This window comes from Myxocyprinus asiaticus, chromosome 28, assembly GCF_019703515.2.
Source record: "Myxocyprinus asiaticus isolate MX2 ecotype Aquarium Trade chromosome 28, UBuf_Myxa_2, whole genome shotgun sequence".
Lineage (NCBI taxonomy): Eukaryota > Metazoa > Chordata > Actinopteri > Cypriniformes > Catostomidae > Myxocyprinus > Myxocyprinus asiaticus.
The window spans coordinates 15605423-15627134 of record NC_059371.1 but is presented as its reverse complement, the minus strand read 5'-3'; the positions used below and the strand labels follow the sequence as shown (position 1 = coordinate 15627134).

Sequence of the window (21712 nt, the reverse complement as noted above, 5' to 3'; positions counted from 1 at the left end):
TTGATCACTTCGAAAAGTAATAGCACAACTCTCCTCAACTATTTGTGGTGTCATGAGCATAAACATGCAGGATGAGACACATGCCAAAGGTTAAACTTAGTTTAATAGCAAGCTGAGCAATAAACATTATAACTTTATGACATGTGACCAGATGATTCAAATAATGCAATTTAACAAAAAAGTTTAATGTATACACATTACACAGAATCAGGCTCAGTAAAAACAACGACAAAGTACACATTTTAATACACATTCATTACAATAAGAACATAATAAAATCATATATTTTTCTAACATAATTCAATGTTTATGTGTGCAAATTTCTGTAGGTAATGATGCATGGTTTAATATTAAAATGAGTATGTGAGTATATATGCATGGAGATGGAAATGTGCACACACAGCAGGCACTGATCCCACAGCAGTCCCAGTCTGATTAGCGTTGAGCCACAGGGCCTTTCTGCCCATTAATCTTCCCCTTATATCCCCTTCTGCTGATGAAGTAGTAACTCCCTGGACTGAGGAGAAAGCTTTTTAAAAAATCTCAATATCGAGGACAGAGCATCTCCAATTACAGTATAGATCGCAGAGTTCTCTGACAGAGGGGGCTGATGGATAGTATTATTGGAGGAAAAAGGGACAAGGAAGGAAAATAAGGAAGGAAAATAAAGAAGGGGGGGGGGGGGGGGGGCAAATAGAGGAATGACAAAAAGATATGCTCTCATTAGCATTAGCTTTGGAAATACTAAATAAAAGAAAATGGCGCACCTGGCCCTGTCCAGCCCAGAGAGCTCACTCTCAACTTAATGCAATGACAACATGAAGAGGAGACAGGGATGAAACAAATGGAGGGACAGATGAAAGTGAGTGCAGATGACGCAATGAGATCACAACAGCAGGCCATATCCATTCTCACTTGTGCTACATTACTTCCATCAGACTGCCAGATACAAACACACATCCACGCAGATGCACTTTTCCTGCCATGAACTGATGCCATGTAGTTTTATTTTATTTTGTTACTTTTTGATGGAGATGGTTGATGTCAAACCAGCTTAGGCTGGTTTAAGTGCTTAAGTTGCTGTTTTTTTGTTTTTGTTTTTTCAGCAGTGATAACAGCATATGCTTAGGTATTGCCAGTATCTGGTTTCTGGCAAATATATTTGCTGAGTTTTTAGCTTCATTATGATCAAGGTCATCTGTACCTTATCCTGGTGTCTGATGCTGAGGTTCTCTGGTCTCTCCCAGCAGCGTGTGGACAGGTTGAGGATTGCAGTGGCAGCCATGTGGGCCGCTTCAGCATCGTGGGAATAATCATAACTGCTGGAGGAACTCTTTCCATATCCGGAGTGCATGCTGGGACTTGGCGGGGAGGCCCTGGGGAATGGAGGTTTGGCTGTGGGAAAATGTTATGTTACGTTAGTAAATACATTAAAAAAACAGATACCTAATCAGTATGTTTGTCTTTTTCCAGTAAAAAACATCAGAACATTTATTAATACAAAACAGGACACATTTATTTGAGAAGCAAAATGACAGAAATCACTTCTTGTTTTCAGAGAAATCTAACAGAATTAAGAAAGGTTTATGCTTAAAGATAAAAAATTGCCAAGGGGGAAAAAAAATAAATAAACTTTTGTCCCTTGAATTAAGTGTGTTTTTCATTCCCCTACTGGCAAGTAGTTTGTTTTTACCAGAAAGACTCGGAATAAATTAGAATTAATCACGAAAATAGTGATAAATTAGTTTCCTTTGGCGTTAGCCCCATCCTACGATTCAGCTTTTAGATACTTGCTCAAACCGTCAGATCCTGCCAGAAGGCGGAGATGGCAGGGGTGAGGAACTTACCTCTATGGCTGCATGGGACCTAAGCTGGTGGTGAAGGGGTGGTGGGGGATGAGAACAAACGGAGGCATAACAATTGATGAAAGAGAGCTGTGTAGAGCTTATAAAGCAGATGCTGGATTATGATTGGATGAGATGTCTGAACTGAATGAAAGGCATAATGATACAGCAAGTCTTCCTGACAGAACTACCGCTTATGCTTCCATTTCTTGTTTCAAGCATAAACCTCACTACATTTTGTTAGATTTCTCTGAAAACAGGACTTAATATCTTATTTATTGTTGCTTCTTCAGTAAATGTTTCTTGTTTTATGGATGTTTAGATATTTTTACTGGAAAACAAGTAAAAAGTATATTTTAATCAAATATAATCAATTTATATTCTGTGGATTCTTAATAGAAACGCTGATCCTTATATTGAAGAGCACTCTACCAAACTCAATTACCACTACAACTGCCTGTAAAGCAACAGATCTTGAACCTGAACGTTTAACAGTACTTTTCACACAACAGACTGTTCACACAGATATCTGTGCTGCAAAGAGTGCATTATACATAACGTTCATAAACCGTGACTAATCCTGCTCACATTTGAAGGCTTTAGGTGAAGTTTCGCTGGTGTGCATCTTTGGGGCGAGCATGCGCTTGCCGAACACCTGCACATCGAAGCTTGCATAATCAAAGGAAACCTTGGAGTACTTTTCCAGCTCCTTGGCCAGATTAGCGCGTGGTGTGGCTGGGATGAGGCTGGGCCTGTAGCTGCCGGGCGGAGGAATCTCCAACTGCTTCACAAAACACATGGGCCTGTAAGAGAGAGAGAGAGAGAGAGAGAGAGAGAGAGAGAGAGATCTGTCAATTTGTTTTGCTATAAACGAATCAATATCCCTGGAGTTAAGAAAAAAAAGGAGCATAAAAGGATAAGTGTAAGTGAGCATAAAAGATCAAGAGTGAAAGAGTGGGCTGGAATTAGACAGCAGAAGAGAAGTGAATTGAAAGACTGACAATGAGACTGAGATACCGAGAGAAAGAAAAAGGAAGGAAGAGTGCCCCAGATAAATAGCTCTAAAAGAGTATTTGCAGGAGTGAGTGGGTGAGAGACAGAAAGAGGTGTTTTATAGCAGGATGACTGCAGGAGAAGAGAAACAGGATTAAATGGAGTCTTATCAGTACCAAGCATATCGTATAGCATGGAACTGAAGCTTTAAAGGGATAGTTCGCTCCAAAATGAAGATTCTATTATTTTCTCACTCTCAAGTTATTCTAGGCACATATGATATTCTTTCTTCTTTGGAACACAAAAAGAAGAATGTCTTCATCATGCTGCTTTTTCCCATACAATGAAAGTAAATGGTGACCAGGGGCTTTCAAGCACCCAAAATTATGAAAAGCACGATAAAAGTAGAATAACAGTAGTCCATATGACTCGTGTGTTATATTCCAAGTTTTCTGAATTCATTGGATAGCTTTGTGTGAAGAACAGAACAAAATTTCTTTGCTAACCACTGAAAATCTTCCCCTCCACTGTAAATCTTAAAACTCATTCATGCGATTTTTAATATGTGCATATTCAAATTTGGTGCACCGGGATCAGTTATGAGACTCAAGAGAACTGATGTTTGGCATCTGTGATATTAAACCTGGTGTGATACATCCTGAAACACTATTTTAGAAAGGTGACAGAGATTTGAGTTATGGGAGAGGGAAAGATTATCAGTGAATTATGACTTAAATTTGGGTCTGTTCCTCACAGAAACCTATTGTATGGCTTCAGAAGACTTGGAATATAGTGCCTAAGTTTTATGGACAACTTTTATTGTGCTTTTTTGTCATTTTTGGAGATTGACAGCCCCTAGTCACCATTCACTTTTATTGCATGGAAAAAAGCAGTGACAACATTCTGCTAAAGTACTTTGTTGTTTTTCCACAGGATTCAGAAAATCATAAATTTTTGAGTAAATAATGAGAAAATTGTCATTTTTGGCCGAACTGTTCCTTTAAATCCTTTTACTGGAGAACTGCAAACCTTGGCAGCCCTTTGCCTGTTAAAACTCTGAAAAGACAAAAAATGCTTGCATGTAGGTGGGCATGTCATTGTGGACCATGACACTATGTTCTGCATTTAACATCATTAACAGATTGAAATCGTAAACTATGCTAGGTTAGAAGGATAAAACCCACACTCACACACCTACACGCATTACCGTCTCCGTCTTTCTGACAATGGCATGTAAAGGATATTAGCCTCTGTTTCCTGTCTCTTCATTAGTCAGCGCATCCCATTAGCAGGGTGGCATGTGAAGCCATCAAAGGTCTCTTTGGTGACTTCTCATTGTCGGCGTCATCCCTTAATGGGCTTCCTCTGCGCACTGACGCTCATTTAAATCAGAATAACACTAATAAGATAGGACAGCTTATTATTTTCATAATCCACATTGCTTTGTCTAACCACGGACATGCTTCCTGAAGGAAAGTAATTATTTTTCCAATACTTCATGCCCTGTAAGTCCCATAATTAGCTTATCAGTGGCATAATTAGACTAGCAGGTTTGAGGCCCGAGTCCAGTATAAAATGGCTGGCTGAGCCATATTAGAAGTGCAATGGAAAGGGAGGGCTGATGTTCTGCAATGCCTGATCAATCATGCTGCTGTAAATGAGTTCCATCCAGTGGTGACTGACAGCTGTGCTAACCAACAACAACAGGTGCATTTGATGAACACATAATGTTGACATAGTGGCTAAGGACGGGAGGAGACAGAACACGGGGTGGGTTTGCTCTTACTGATGTTTTCAGTTTTTGGGGTTGTTTTGATTGGTTTTGGGTTTACCTGAGTACACGGTCAGAGTTAGGGCTGCCTTTGAGATGTTCACCCATGGGCTGAGCTAGGTGTTGCTTGTCATGACTTTTGGATAGCTTTTCGGCAGCAGCGATGGGACATCCTGACAAACTGATAAGGGAGGAAAAGTCGAAGAGTGAGTGAGGGAAATACTCTGGAAAACTGAGTTCCCTTACGATTCAGTACATTTGACATTGCGTCAGGAAGCTGACGCTATAGGGAGTGTCCTTCTATACAACCTAGTTTAAACATTTCTTCAGTAACGGCAATTCTAAAATTGGCTATGGTGTTTAATCCTCGCATTTTAGGCGTGAAGCTGTCCGGTATAAAAGTGGCCGCTCAAACACCATACCTCAGAATTTGAATCCTTCAAGACAGCGATTCATCTCTCGTCTAGAAGCCTTCTACGACTTCGCCGTGCCATCACACACCCCACGAGCCCCTCAATCTCCATATACTGCGTCTATGCCGATACAGTATGTGCGTGACGAGCTTCAGCCCTCTGCAGGAGCGCACAACCTCATCACGTTCGGCTGTTCTGACGCTGGGATGATGTTATGTCTCTCGCTGCATCTGGCAAGTGGTCAGTGGAGGACGTTGCTGTTTCATTGGCCAAACATATACCCCTCTTTATAAGTACGGGCTTCTTGACTTTTTACACAACCACCTGCATTCAGACCGCTGCATTTCCCAAAAGCCACAGGCACTTTCATTACAAATAAACTTCCTTTCCGACTGGGTTTGTGAAGGAGTTAATTCATACTATATGACTGTAGTTCATATATCCATTCTGAGTTTTCCCCTCCTGGCCCACCACGAGGGTCATTTACTTGCGGCATATCCATGTCAGTCGCCATCCCTAGATGCGCTCTTGTCCCTCAGTCTGAAAATTCTGAGGAATGGTGTTTGAGTGCCTGCTTTTATACCGGACAGCTACGCGCCTAAAAGGGCAAGGCTTAAACAGTGAGTGGAGTGTTGGTGGCGTAGTGGGCTAAAGCACATAACTGGTAATCAGAAGGTTGCTGGTTCAATCCCCACAGCCATCACCATTGTGTCTTTGAGCAAGGCACTTAACTCCAGGTTGCTCCAGGGGGATTGTCCCTGTAATAAGTGCACTCACTCTAAGTCGCTTTGGATAAAAGCGTCTGCCAAATGCATAAATGTAAAATGTAAATGTAAACACAATAGCCAATTTTAGAATTGCCATTATTGTAGAAAGGTTTCAACTAGGTCATATATAAGGACACTCCCCATAGCATCAGCTTCCTGAAGCAATGAGGTTACGTATGTAACCAAGATGTTTTCAAATGTCCCCACAAACACAGTAAAAGCAAAAAAAAAAAAAAAGAAAAAAAAAGCTTAATTTTTAGGGGTACTTATTTCATGTGTAAAAACACCAAAAGTTTAGGTATATGGTAAGTCTATAATAATAAGAATTAGCTTATGTATAAAATGATGTGAACTCAGATGGGACAAAGTCATATCAGGGTTCTAAAATAAGTGCTTTTTAATCTACATAATGGTGCTATAATTTTTTCATACATTTCATGGGTGCCGCCATGCTGAAATAAAATGACCAGATAAAAATAATTCACTTTATCCTGGTGCCCCCCTATTACTGGACATTTACAGTTTCATTAATTAATCATGGGTGACAAATATGCCTGTGAATAGGGCATTTCAACAATGGCATGCTAAACCAAAACTTTTGGTTTAGCATGATGCTTCATCCACACCATTAGGTTTCAGATTCACTTTCATATTGTCCAGAACACATTAAACACATTAATTTCTGAAACACAAGCAAAAAGCAAACTTTGTTTTAAAAACAGAAATCAATGGGAGATTTTTCCTATCCTATCCTATGTGTGTAAAAGGAGACTCTGTACCTGCGGTGTGTGTTACGGTTGCTGTTGACATGACCCTGACCAGTGCAGCCTGGCGTTGGGCACTTCAGGACATTCTCATGCATGGCCAAGACTGAAAATCAACCAATCACAGCGCAGAAAGAAAAGAGAGTCAGTCAATGAAATGACTCCGGACTTAAAAAGATTTTTCTAGAAGCATTGTTTTTTAACTGAAAAATGTGACAGGTTTACAAAAAGACATACTATCCTAAGAACATGTTAAAATGATGTTTTGTCTTTTTATGTGCAGATTATGACACAAACAATGTGGCAGATGCTGCAGTTGCTGTGGTTTGATGTTGACTCACTCTCTGGTGGGATCCGATCTTTGTGTGGGCAGCCTGACAAACTGCGGTGGTGGGGATAGAGTCCGGTCACGTGACCTGTTCCATCGCACCCAGGGGTTGGGCATTTGATCTCTCTTTTCTCTGATCTAGAACTCTCTGTGGGCAGCAGAACACCTATTAGTCAAATTTTATCTAAAGATGTCATCACTTTGTTGGGACAGAAATGTCCTGGGCATATTACCACACACATTACACACAAACACAGGTTTCATGCTGCCTTGAATTTGTTAAAGTTGCCTGTGAACCTGTGAGAGGGCACATTTACGGTGATGATTATGGTCATTATGTGTGCGGGCAGGTGCAAGGTTTCATACAGGATCATTATCTTTGGTGAGTGTTATGAGAGTGCACTGGGGTTTATTGGGCTATGTCCTGAAAAATGGAGCTCATTAAACAGACTTTACCATTAGCAAAGTGCATCTCCATATTACACGAAAGCGAGAGAGTGAGTGAGTGAGAGAGATTGTGTGGGGCTGTATTATCATTGATAATGACCAGGTACAAAAAACAAAATGTTTTTTATTTCGGTTCGTTCTGAGCAGAAACAATATTTTTTCGTTCCAGAGCAGAAGTTCCGTAGCCTCCTTTCCAATTGGAAATAAACTGGTTAGAACAAAATGAAAAAAAAAACAGTTTTTAAAGTTTAAAATTACAGTATTCTGTGCTAAGGATGGGTGATATACCAGTTGCAGTGTTGCCAGTTCTGGCAAAAGAAACAAGGTTAAAATAAGGGACTTGCTTCACTCAAAATAAGCAAAAATAAGCCATTTTTCCCTATGTGGGGGAATTATCAGCATAGATATCATAACAAGCATGTGTGACGAGGAGGAGGGCGTGGCCGGGCCGTGTGGGTGCACGTCTTGTGCTGAGTTGCCCCAATCAGCGGGAAAGAGAGATAAGGAGGAGCCGAGGACGCCAGAGAGAGACAGAGAGACACATGCATCAGTGTGTGTGTGTGTGTGTGTGTGTGTGTGTGTGTGCGTGTGTGTGTGTGTGTGTGTGTGTGTGTGTGTGTGTGTGTGTGTGTCTATCTATGTGTCAGTGTGAAGCAGTGTGTTATTGTGTGCGACTGAAAAGTACAACAATAAATGTCTATGTGTACAGTTCAACCCTGTCCCAGGTTCCTCATTCCTGGGTTTCGGCACCAATGTAACAGACCTCTACCTTCCCTACTAAGGAGGAAGTGGGAACTGGGTTGATCAGGGCGATATCTTTTCAATAAAGGTATTTTTAATATTGAATATAGGGTAAATGCCTGATGAAGGTCGTGTGACCGAAAAGTTGCAATAAACGTTTAGTGATATTCTTTGCATGCTAAGGTAGTGTGCAGGATTTCTTTCTTTTTTTGAATTTACTATAGTATATGTCCTATGCACATACCAACTTTTTTTCAGTGTGAGGTTATTTGGTTATTGTTAACATTAAATATACCAAAATATTATATAAATATTTTAAACATACATCTGGCCATCTAAAATCAAATAATAGCCTAAATCTCTCTCTCCTGCATACACGCACACACTGAAAAATGGCATATTATGCGGGCAAAATTATTTTATTTTAATTATTTAATAATTGATTGAATATTTTATTTTAATTATTTGTTTCAATAACAGATCTGCTTCTCAGTAAAAACCTGGCAGCATCAAATCTTTATAAATGCATCATATCTAACAATAATTCAGTAAAGACTCAGAAACAACTGAGAAACATACTTTTAATCTCTAATATTTGTCCTTGTATCTGGATTAACTGTGCATGTATATTAAGTACACTGAAAAAAATTATTTTGGGGTGAAGTAAATATAGCCGAAAATATTTAGTACTTTTTACTTGAATAAGTTAGTTCAAGCTTGAACTTGAATGCAAATTCTACATCTGTACTCAGTTCAATCATGTAAAAAGTAAAATCTTGAACTTATAAGTAAATATTACTTAATATTGTTTGTTACATTTACAAAGATTTGTGCTAATGTTCCCAACATGCACCGGTGCATGAATAAGTAATGAGGTAGCATGATCTCACTGTTGTCCTGTCTTATAACACTGTCATTGATTTTGTTGTCACATTTAGCAACTTGTTGTTTTGTGATGTATGGAGTTTGTTTTCTGCTCAAGATTACCAGTTTGTGCTCAAAATGTATCCATTGATTGTTACCATCATCAGTGCCGGTCCTACCCCATTTGACACCCTAGATAGAACTGGATCAGAGATAACAGATTCCACCAGACCTAAAAAGCCTCGCCATCCGTCTAAAAACCACCATGACCAGAGGCGTAGTAAAACAAGTATAAATATTGGAGATGCCTTTGAAAGATGGAGACAGCTTAAGGCCCAAAAATCCTTTAAAACGAATGCTGAGTTGGCTAATTTGCATGTCAACATTCTGGCAACCCGCATGAGCTTCGAGTCTGTGGCGGGGCAGACAACTCTCCAATATTTTGAATTTGGACTGCAGTACCCATATAGCACCTTTAAGTAAAATGTACTCATGTATTCATCGCTTATTACACTCTAAAGCTAAGTAGATTTTACTTGTAAAACCTGTGTGCAAAAACTTGAAAAAAGAAAAATTAAGTAAGTCTTACATGCTGTTTTTTTACAGTATAGTTTTATATACAGTGGAATGCAAAATTTTGGGAACCCCTTGTCAAAATTTCTGTTGCTGTGAATAGTTAAGTGAGTAGAAGATGAACTGATCTCCAAAATGCATAAAGTTAAAGATGAAACATTCTTTTCAACATTTTAAGCAATATTAGTATATTATTTTTATTTTGTACAATTTTAGAGTGAAAAAAGGAAAAGGAGCACCATGCAAAAGTTTACCTCATGGCAGGTAACGCTCCGCGGGGAGTGGAGACTCTACCCCCACATAGTCCAGCTGATTTGGGAGAGATTCGGGGAGGCACAGGTAGACCTGTTCGCCTCCCAAGACTCCTCTCACTGCCCCCTGTGGTACTCCCTGTCCGAGGCCCCCCTCAGCACAGATGCCTCGGTGCACAGCTGGCCTCGGGGGCTACGCAAGTATGCGTTTCCTCCTTTGAGCCTCATTGCACAGACTCTGTGCAAAGTCAAGGAGGAGCAGCAGCAAGTCCTGTTCGTTGTGCCGTACTGGCCCAACCGGACTTGGTTCTCAGATCTGATGCTCCTGACAGTAGCACCTCCCTGGCATATTACCCTGAGGCAGGACCTTCTCACAGGGGCAAGGCACGCTCCAGCACCCATGGCCGGACCTCTGGAATCTCCACGTCTGGCTCCTGGACCTAGCAGGTCTTCCGCCAGCAGTGGTAGACACGATTACTCAGGCCAGGGCCCCCTCTACGAGGCGGCTGTATGCCTTGAAGTGGTGTCTTTTCGCTAACTGGTGTTCTTCCCTTGGGGAAGACACACAGAGATGTGCTGTCGGGGCTGTGCTGTCTTTTCTTCAGGAAGGGCTGGAGAGACGGCTGTCTCCCTCTACCCTGAAAGTGTACGTGGCTGTCATAGCATCTCACCATGATACACTGGACGGGAGACCCTCACGACAGCGCGACCTGATCAACAGGTTCCTCAAAGGTGCAAGGAAGTTGAATCCTCCTAGACTGCGCCTGATCCCCTCTTGGGATCTATCTGTGGTCCTACCTGCCCTACTAAGAGCTCCCTTTGAGCCCCTGGAGCAGGCCGAGCTCAGCACTCTGTCCCTGAAGACGGCCCTCCTGGAGGCGCTCACTTCCATCAAGAGGTTGGGGGACCTGCAGGCGCTCTCTGTTACCAGCGAATGCCTGGAGTTCGGGCCGGCACACTCTCACTTGATCTTGAGACCCCAGCCCTGTTACGTGCCCAAAGTTCCCACCACTCCTTTTCGGGACCAGGTGGTGAACCTGCAAGTGCTCCCTTCAGAGGAGGAAGACCAGGCCTTGTCGTTACTGTGTCCAGTTCACTCCCTGCACATCTATCTGGACCGCACGCAGAGCTTTAGATGCTCGGAGCAGCTCTTTGTCTGTTTTGCAAGTCTCAGGACTCGCCGTGCCCCTTGGGAGTCCGGGCGCACTGCACTAGAGGTGTTGTGTCCTCCTGGGCACTGGCAAGGGGGGCCTCTCTAGCAGACATATGCAGAGCTGCGGGTTGGGCTACACCCAATACCTTTGCGAGGTTTTATAATCTTTGCATAAACCCGGTTTCGACCCAAGTGTCACGCGGTAACAGCAGGTAGACTGGGCGGCCGGTTGTGTGTACCGCTTGCATTGCGCCTTTCCCCTTTTTCAAAGGTGATAATGTGCACCTTTTTGTCCACAACAGTTCCCCGTACCCGGTGAACTCCGGACGCCTCTTTAATTCTTAAGCACTGTTCGGTGACGAACTCGGCAGAGGAGTAACGCCACCAGGCCCAGTACTCGTGGTATTCCCGTTTTTCAGGTGAGCCCGTGTGCTCGGGCTCAGTGCTACATGCATGGTGATTCCCCCTTGGTAATCCTGTATGATGAGTTTCCACTGTTTGGTTTCCCCTTAGGTGAACCCTGTGTTTCCCCTCGTCAGAGCTTTCTCTGCCTTGGCCACTGTGCTGTGTACCCTCTCTGTAGATAGGGTCCTCCTGTGGTATCATTCCATATGTGAACTTCACAGCTGGTTAGTCCATGTGAGGTATGCTCCACATGTTAAACTCCCTCTGGCAGTATGTGGTCTCCGTAGTGCTCTCCTTCCTGGAGAATGAAGAGCACTTCCCAGCGCTATTCTAGAAAGTGCTCGGTGGGAGATTGCTTAACAGCAAATTAAGAAAGGCACCGCCGGTAGCCTACTTGGGTAAGTGCCTCCTCCCCCCTTAACGGGACTAGGGAGATGCCTTACCTAACTCGCTGGAAGGTCACAACGTAGTTGAGCGCTCACTGCGAGGCACGCAGCAGCTTTCCCATGTCCACTCTTCCGTACCTTGTGACATGATTCAACACCTGCGGCATATAGGAACCCCTAGTGTCACTACGTCAACATAACGTAGAGTGAGTGACAGACAGGGAATGTCTTGGTTACTCATGTAACCTCTGTTCCCTGATGGAGGGAACGAGAAGTTGTATCCCTCCTGCCGCGGCGCTGAACCGACCTCTGATATGGCCGGGACTCTCTATCGGCTCCTCAGCATAAATCTGAATGAGTGATGCATGCCATTTCCTTTTATACCTGTATGTCCGGGGCGGAGAGTGGTATGCAAATTCCACTCGCCAATTTTCATTGGCCTTTTCTGTTTTAAGCAAGGGTGATTGGGGCTCTCAAGATCGAACCCCTAGTGTTACTACATCGACACAAAGTCTCGTTCCCTCCACCAGGAAACAGAGGTTACATCAGTAACCAAGATGATTTCATTCCATGAACCATTTTTAATCCCTGTTAATAACACAAAATAAAATAAATAAAATATAAGCTAAATGAAAACATTTATGTTAACTGAAATAAAAATAAAAAACTGGCATAACTGCACAAAACTGACTAAAATTAGTTTTCATTTTTGATACTAAGTATATTATAAAAATTGAAACCTTTACAATCTGCCTTGATTAAACATGTAAAATGCCACTAGATAGCGATAACTAGATGGTTCTGAATAAACTATATGGCTCTGAGTTAAAATGTAACAATGTTAAACACATTTCAATTATATCAGCTTAATGCATTAACTTTGAAAGCCCAAAAACACTATATCTAAAAGTAAAACAAAAATAATTACTGAAAAAATACAACTAAACTGAAACTAGAAAACATTGAAAAATGAAAACTAACAGTCATAGAGTGAAAGCTAACATAAACTAAACTAAATGAAAATTGAAAATAAAATAGAAATAAAAATGAAATAAAACTATATTTACTATTTATTAAACTATATTAACTCTGGTGTGGGGTCCAAGATAAACAAACAAAGATACAAGGGCAAAAGAAAAATGGAAAACATGAAAAAGAGATGAGGACAGAGAGAATAAAAGCAAAGAGAGAGCAAGTGAGAGACGTAGAGAGTGAAAGAGCTTGCATGTGCGCTCCAGTGGCTCTCTAATTAAATGTTGAAATGTTAACGAGACATGCACCTCCTAATTAAAACTGGTCGGAGCGTGTGGAGGGCAGTTATAGAGGCGGTGTGGAGCCCTACCGAGCTCTTGGCTGAATCCAGCGGCACATGAACCGGGCACGGTGTCAGCCAAAAGCAGAACAACACCATAAACAAAACCAATAAACAAATAAACACGTGCCAAACCAATCTAATTACACACATTCTCTCTCCCCTTCATCTCTCTCACTCTCTCTTTTTCTAAGTGCTTCAGTAATTATAGACTATGGCTCGAGTTTATCTAAGGAAACCAATTCATTTGACCCATTTATACTCTCCAGATTGCTTCCCCCATTCTTAATCTTGCGGTTCTTTGCCTGAGCGAGAGCTTGCCATTTTAATCTTCTTTCTGATTAATCATGTGTGGGTGTTTATTTATGATAATTTGTTGATATTTGAGCACTTGTGTGGGGTGTGTTGAAAAATGCACTTATGAAATAAGTTTTTTTTTTTGTGTGTCAGAGTGTTATATATGCATTTACTGCACATTAGGACTCATTCTTTAAAAAAAGCAGAACAAAGTTCTACTTAAATTGTTTGTGAAACCATTTTTATGTAAATTGTCACATTAGGAAATGTTTTAGGTGGAATAGTTTTAAATAAAGACCATGTGAAGAGTTCATGTAACCACTGTTATGTGAATTGTTGTATTGAATGTTAGTTTTACGAAAGTTGTTTATGTAAAGTCTATATGAGGACTATGTAAAGACTTATGTAAATGGTTGTATGGCAACTGGCTTAAATTGTCACACTGAATGGTTGCATGAAAGTTTATGTAAAGTCTATGTGAAGACCATGTAACGACTTAATACCAGCATTCTTATGTAAATTGTCGCAACAACTGAATTTAATTGAATGTGACAATTTATGTAAGAATAGCTCTGTGTAAAGACAATGTAAAGACTTCGTAAAACAACTTTTAATTAAATTGTCACATTGATGAGGCAAATTATACAAGAATGGTTTTATGTAAAAACCTTTAAAGACTTGGTAAAACCATTCAGACATAAATTATCACGTAAATTGAATTGCATTGTATCAAATGCAACAACTTAGTTTTTTTAAAACTGCTTTACACAGAAATTTGTTCAGTAAATGAAGTCCAATGATTGTATATATTGCTGAATGCAACAATTGATGGGTAAATTGAAAAATATCTGACCTTTTCCGAAGCAGCTTTTGCGGAGATGTTCCAAGTGTTTGTTGGGTCGGTCGTCCAGAGCAAAGAAACGGTGGTGCTCGGGAATGCATGCAAGCTCACGATGAGCTTTGACCTGTTGGGCTTTCAAGGCAATGGCCTGCTCCAGCAACCCCAAGTTCCCCCGCATTATATCATACATCTCTGACTCGTCCGCCACTGTCGATCGCTGTGACAAACTGTCATCGTCCCCGTCGTCATCGATTCCATCCACGTCGGCATCCCTCTCCGACGACTCCGACTGCACTTCGAAGACCATAGGAGAAGTCATGCTGGGGTTACTGGAGCTGTAGTTTTCTGGCAATGTAGATTTGTGGGAAACGTAGTCTTCCCTTACAAGGGATCCCTGAGTGGCAGTGATAACCGTAGGGGGGGATTCTCCTTCCCCTTCCTCTTCAGATGTAACGTCATTGTATTCCTCCTTGAGTATCTCTTCCTTTTGCATCTCAGACCCCAGTCCTTCATCGTCATCGTCATCCTCGTCTTGTTGTGTGTGCATGTCTTCAGTGAAATACTGGTGGTCTGTCTCTTTTGGGTCCTCAGTGTGAATGTCCTCTTCCTTGTCTTCCATCTCAACTGAATTCCTCATCACTCCATTCTCCTTGGATGCCAGAATGTCTACTTGGTTCTCGGTTTCTTCTCTTCTATTTTCTTCTTTCTCTTCTTCCGCTTCTGTTTCCGTAAAAGGGCAACCATTTTCTGTTTCCACAGTGGCGGGCTGTTGTTGCTGCTGGGGTGATGTACCACAGTTGTTGAAGTGTAGCATTGAGTTGGCCACTATGTGCTGATAGTTGGAGAGATCTTCAGAGGTTGAGAGTTTAGGCTTCTCTGAGCTAGAGGCCTCAATAATGATGCACTCCTCTGTGTTGGAGAGAAGGAAAGATTGTTGTAATGATCTTTCCTTTATTTGACACCCCTTAAAATATTAAATATACACTCGGCTTGTCAATTGAAGCAACATGGAACATTAACAGATACAAATCCCTGCTGAAAAGACCAACTTAGACCAAGATGAATGCTAGTCCATGCTGATTTATGCAGGTTAGTTCTATAGTCTAGCTGGCTAGAAGGTTGAGCTGGTTTAGAAGCGTGGTTTGGACACAAGCACACCTGCACACCAAAACACAACATAAGCTGGTCTTTTCAACAGGGATTCTTTACTAATTTCCATCACCAACCTTCATCACCTTCATCTTCCTCTGTATCAGTGTTCTCTGTGTTTCTTTTTGCTTGCGTATCTTCTACTTCATGCTCAAGCTCACCACCCTGCTGCTGTGCTCCTTCATCCTCCTCCTCTTCCTCCCTCATCTCCGTCTCCTCTCCACTGCCCTCACTCTCTGCGTTGAAGCCTTCGTCCATTGCCAGCTTCAGTGGGTGGGACTTCCTCTTGGAGGCAGGCTGCTCTGATTCTGCTTCATGTAGCCGCCTTTTTCTGGCCAATGGACAACTCAGAGCACTATAGAACAAGGAAAAACAAAATAATGATGAAAAAGTTACTAAACAAAAGGATGGATTATGACAGTACATCACAGGTTCCAATATATTATGTGGAGATATGATTAATAACATGCAAATTGCATATACAGTGGAGTCTAAAAATCTGAGATCACATTGAAAATCAGTTTATGTATTTTTTTATTTTTTTATTATTTAATTCTGGAAATAAATGTTTTAGGAAAGTTGTAGGATTGCAGAGATGAAATATTCAAGTTTCTGCACTATTTGAAGGTCACTAATTAAATACACTGATCAGCCACAACATTAAAACCACCTGCCTAATATTGTGCAGAACTGCCGCTCACTGGGTATTTTTTGTTTTTGGCACCATTCAGAGTAAATTCTAGAGACTGTTTTGTGTAAAAATCCCAGGAGATCAGCAGTTAAACAAATACTCAAACCAGCCCATCTGGCACCAACAATCAAAACATAAAACATCCAGTGAGTGGCAGTTCTGTGGACAGAAATGCCTTGTTGATGAGAGAGATCAACAGAGAATGGCCAGACTGGTTCGAACTGACAAAGTCTATGGTAACTCAGATAACCGCTCTGTACAATTGTGGTGAGAAGAATAGCATCTCAGAATGCTATTCTGAGATGCAGGTTGGTGCTGTTTTAGCGGCCCAATATTAGGCAGGTGATTTAATGTTGTTGCTGATCGGTGTATAAGCAAATATGTGACCATGTGAACTCATACATATTGTCAGATTACTTTGCTTCCATCGAGGCACACATGATGCTCTTTAGAAATTCACAGCTCATGCTGGGGTAACACTGATCATTAGGTTTTCCACTAACATGTGGAGTCCATGCCAGCTTGAGTGCATGCTGTCATTGGATACAAGATACTAAGACATTTTGGAATCCTTGTAAATTTATTAAAGGGATAGTTCAAAAATGAAAATTCTCATTATTTACTCACCCTCATGCCATCCCAGATGTGTATGACTTTCTATCTTCAGCAGAACACAAAATAAGAAGATTTTTAGAAGAATGTTTCAGCTCTGTAGGTCCATATAATGTAAGGGAATGGTGATCAGACCATTGTAGTTTCAAAAATCACATAAAGGAAACATAAAAGTAATCTCAAGTGGTTAAATCAATATCTTCAGAAGTGATATAATAGGTGTGGCTGAGAAACAGATACAAATTTAAGCCCTTTTTATTACCCTGAATCTCCACTTTCACTTGCACTTTTACATCTGAAAGTCACATGTGGTGCCTATTTATTTTCACTTTCACATCTGAAAGTGAAAGTTTAAGTGGAGATTTAGAGTAAAGAAGGACATAAATATTGTTCTGCTTCTCACTCACCCCTATCATATCACTTCTGAAGACATGGATTTAAACACTGGAGTTGTATGGATTATTTTAATGTTTCCTTTATGTGATTTTTGGACATTCAAAGGTCTGATCACCATTCACTTGCATTGTATGGACCTACAGAGCTGAGATATTCTTCTAAAAATCTTTTTTCTTAACCTGAATGTTCTTCAGAAGAAAGAAAGTCATACTCATCTAGGATGGCATAAGGGTGAGTAAATTGTAAGAGAATTTTCATTTTGGGGTGAATTATCCCTTTAATGTAAACTTTTCACTCTTCACTCAAATTGTTATGCTGGTAATGTATTTTGCAATGACAATATTTTCATTAAATCCAAAACAGTATTTTCACTAATGGTTTCAGACCTTTGGACCCCATTGTATATGGCAGGAAATATGCCCATGCTCTATGGTTAGTGAAAAAGCTATGAAAACTCAAATAGGAATGGAACAATGTTGGATATCGTCCTGTAGGGGACACTGTGCTGGCTAAAAAAATCATTTTTATATCACAGCCAGTTGACTGGAACACTTATTTATACTTCAATAAAAAAATTAATAAAAAAACACACACACACACACACACAAAAAAAAAAAAAAAAACAGAGAGAGTTAGATGTTGGGAGAAAGAGAGAATCGGTGAGGGTGGAATTCAATAAAGCCCTCACCTAGAAAGCCTCGCTATCGGGCGGGCGGCAGAGATAGATCTATAAACATGAGGCATGGCTCAAATGGCTTTCTGAATGTATACACATGTAAATAAACATAACTGTAATATCTTTCCAATAATCAATGCCCTGCCTAAAGCCCTCTATTAGGAAAGTAGAGAGAGACAGGCAGAGAGGCTTTCAGCGAAAGAGATAACGATTAAGAAGAACTACACTACAGGCTGGAAAGTGTTTAGGATCAGAAAAAGGCTATGTGGCCACAGAGGGAGGGGAATCAGAGGCTAAGGAGCACCGGATGGGCATGTCATCTGTCGTACCTTCTGTGTCGGGCATATTTGCCACTGATATGGCCTGAGCCATTGCATCCTGGTGTAGGGCAGCTGAATAGGGTTAGAGATAAAGGGGCTGAAATTAGTAATGTTTTTGTTAGTTCTTGGTTATTGTGTGCTAAATAGTTCATCATGTGAACATGGCCACCCAGGGAAAACACAAACGATCACAGAAGTTCGAATTTGCGGAAATAATTGTTTTGTCAATACGATGGAAATGTGATCGTTGAGGTTCGTTATTCCTCACCCTGCTGCTGCCATTCTTCTATTTAATTAAATCCCTTCCTCTCTCCTGGTGGTTCCAACTATTTTCATTAATTAGTTTTATCAGTATACTAAATTTTTTTATCAGAAAATGTAGTTGAGATTTTATATTCACATTTGCAGGTGTTCCAATCTGATCTGGGCTCAGCGTTGCAGGTGATATGTGTGTCATGTGTGTAATTTAGTGACATACAGTACAGGAATGTAGCATTACGGATGAATGCTCTGGCCATGCATAAGCATCGGTACTCTCACCTCCACTTAACACATTTTACTATATTTGAATCCATTGTGCAGAATTCCATATAGAATTTCACCCGAAATGAGTGCAGAAAATGCTACAAAAGTCAGGCGATTCCATTTGGGCCTGGTATCGGCAAGTGTGTCGCAAGGTAAAAGATTTGTAAACAACTAAAATTATGTGACTATAAGAACATTCTGACTAATTAAGCTAACAAAATGAGACTATTGGAATCCTATAATTTGTTGAAAAGCAAGCTCAGTATATCTGAAAGTATCATGTCCTTAGGTGACTATAAATCTGTTCAGCAGTATAAAAGTATCTTTCCGTCTTTTGAGCGGAGCGCTGTTTGAGATCTGTGACAGAAAATGGCCGTGAGCGGCTTCAGTGACCCTGACGGCTAGTGAGTGTGTTTGATGCCGTTTTAAATTCCACTCTTGTAACTCCCCCACCCCCACCCAAAACACACATACCCACCCACAAACAAATGGATTATATGTTGTTAGGTCTAGGTATAGTACCATCTGAAACAAATGCTTGACCAGGCAAACAAAATGACCAAGCTTAAATAACCTATAGACTTCATTTATTTGATTTCCATAGCTTTCAATCATTTTGTTGATGGTAAGTATTGTTGATGATGGGTTTATTCTTCAAATGTCAATTAAAACGTTTTTTGTTTGTAAGGTGGCATGCCATGTGACTTACAATAAATAATGTGAAAACATGATCAAACATGGATTTGAAAATGTAAAGAAAAAACTATGCTGGCATATGTAACTGTACTGAACTCATTTCTCTTACCTCAGCTCCTGTCCAACAATCTCAGAGGGAACTGAAAAAAAAAAATGACAATACAAAACGAAAAAATAAGCAGAAAAATCTAAAGCCGCAAATAATTACAAAGTACCACAATCAATAAATCACAAATACATACAGACCCCATGAGGCCATATGCAGTAACATTCATGAAAGCATTAACAGAAGGAAATAAACACATGCAGTTCATACATATTGTATATGCAAACACATTACACACAAACAAAAAACACCAGAGTCAGCCAAAACATCAAGCCATGATGATGACAAAAATGTATGCTGTATGCATGTTTCAGCACACACACACACACACACACACACACACACACACACACAAAACATGATTAATTATCCCAGTTTAGTTTTGTGGTGAATTGAAAGCAAAACTGCCTACATAAAATGCATACATTTTAAGGCATAAAAAGAATGTTTGGAGTTTAATGCAACTTCAGCTCTATCAACAACATCTTTGACATGCTGTCAATTACCATAGAAAATAATTTAAACTCGTCTTTCAGTTTGTAAAAATAAGCAAAATCATGTTTGCATGTTTGCAAAATCATGCGTTTACAATGGAGGTCTATGGGACAAGGCACTGCACAGAAATAAAGGTTTAAACACACATTTTCAAAAGTATAGCCACAAGGCAGTATGCAGTATGTTTTAACATGAGTGTAATGTAAAGGTCCAAAAATATGCAATCTTTCAACTCCTGTCATGACTATGTAAAGCCACGCAAGGATGCCAGAAAGAGATATAATGCAACAATCCACAAAGTACTGTTTACGTGGAGCAAACTCCACTGACAGGAATTATGTCTGTAATGCATAACCAGAAGTTCATCCACCTAGAATACATTTTAAAAAAGTTAAAATTTAAATTAAAATGTATTATAAAAAAAAAAAAAGAAAAAAAAAGTGCTTTAATAAAGATTCAAGCTATTTATTTCTGTTTTTGAACCATAAGAATGCCTTGTCACTGACGTTCATTCTAAGTGCAAAACAAATGGTTTGATCAAAATTTTTGCTTAGCAATGCTTCATTTCAAAGCATTTCCTCAACTTTCCTCAACCAAATTACATTTGGTTGAATGTTCTTCAATTTAAGACCCTAGTTTTCTCTTTCACAAAGCCTCATTTAAACTTACTGAATGCTTCATAGTGAATAGAATTTTCTAGCATGCTGCCCTCTAGAGACCCTAAGAGCTGTATTATTTGAGAGAAACTAAAATATTAGAAATGCCCATTGCAAATGTATAAGATATGCTCAGCTGACCAGTCAAAGAAACTAGTTTAAGAGGAGAGAGAAAGAGAGAAAGTGTGAGAGAGAGAAAAAAGAGAAAGCAAGAAAAAAACAGAGCGAAAGTGAGAATGAGTTCACTGACCTCTTCCTCCTTTGGACCGTGTGCGAGTGCGCTTGTCATCAGTATCCAAACTCATCTGTCAGTGAGAAAGAGAGAGAAAGAGACGGAGAGAGTCAAGAACACGGCAGTAGATATTGGAGAAACAGAGAAAGACAAGCTATCAAACACACTCACACTCAGGGTAATACATACACACCATATATTCAGGTTTATGATGTCATGCATAATGTATAAAAAGGAACACTTTCCTGGAAAGTAAATACTCTCTGGGAGAATTGTTTTTTTTTTTCTTTTAAACTGCCAAAACTAGGCTTAAATCATGACAGAAGCTCACCTATCCTTACCACAGACAGACAGCCAGACAGAAAGAAAACAGACAGACAGATGATAGATAGATAGATAGACAGACAGACAGACAGACAGACAGACAGACAGACACATAGATAGAGACAGACAGACAGACAGACAGACAGACAGACAGACAGACGATAGATAGATAGAGACAGACAGACAGACAGACAATAAATAGATAGATAGATAGATAGATAGATAGATAGACAGACAGATACATAGATAGAGACAGGCAGACAGACAGACAGACAGATGATAGATAGAGACAGACAGACAGACAGACAGACAGATGACAGACAGACAGACAGATAGATAGATACAGACAGCCAGACAGACAGACGATAGATAGAAAAACAGACAGACAGACAGACAGAAAGAGACAGACAGACAGACAGATAGATAGATAGACAGACAGAGAGATAAACAGACAGACAGACAGAAGATAGATAGATAGACAGACAGATACAGACAGACAAACAGACAGACAGCCATACAGACAGATGATAGACAGACAGACAGACAGACAGATAGACAGACAGACAGACAGACAGACAGACAGATAGATAGAGACAGATGGACAAACGGACAGACAGACTCGGCCCTATGGCAGGCTCGAGGTAATTACAATGGAAATATTAACAGCAGCAATAGAATTAATAC

General features: G+C 40.3%; 1 protein-coding gene across 8 annotated transcripts in view; it reads right to left on the bottom strand.

Moving 5' to 3' along the window:
* LOC127419426 (myelin transcription factor 1-like) overlaps nt 1-21712 on the bottom strand; it is a 93176-nt gene that overhangs the window by 14295 nt on the left and 57169 nt on the right. For 4 of the 8 annotated variants that reach the window (XM_051660800.1, XM_051660799.1, XM_051660801.1 and 1 more), the window contains exons 3-12: nt 20723-20777; nt 19325-19355; nt 18004-18066; nt 15377-15654; nt 14163-15059; nt 6894-7028; nt 6568-6658; nt 4670-4789; nt 2433-2647; nt 1205-1395 (exon numbers count right to left, since the gene is read on the bottom strand). In XM_051660800.1, the coding sequence (XP_051516760.1) occupies nt 1205-1395; nt 2433-2647; nt 4670-4789; nt 6568-6658; nt 6894-7028; nt 14163-15059; nt 15377-15654; nt 18004-18066; nt 19325-19355; nt 20723-20777 (2076 nt within the window). The remainder of the gene's footprint in view (nt 1-1204; nt 1396-2432; nt 2648-4669; nt 4790-6567; nt 6659-6893; nt 7029-14162; nt 15060-15376; nt 15655-18003; nt 18067-19324; nt 19356-20722; nt 20778-21712) is intronic. The other 4 variants (XM_051660803.1, XM_051660807.1, XM_051660802.1 and 1 more) reach the window with 3 other exon arrangements.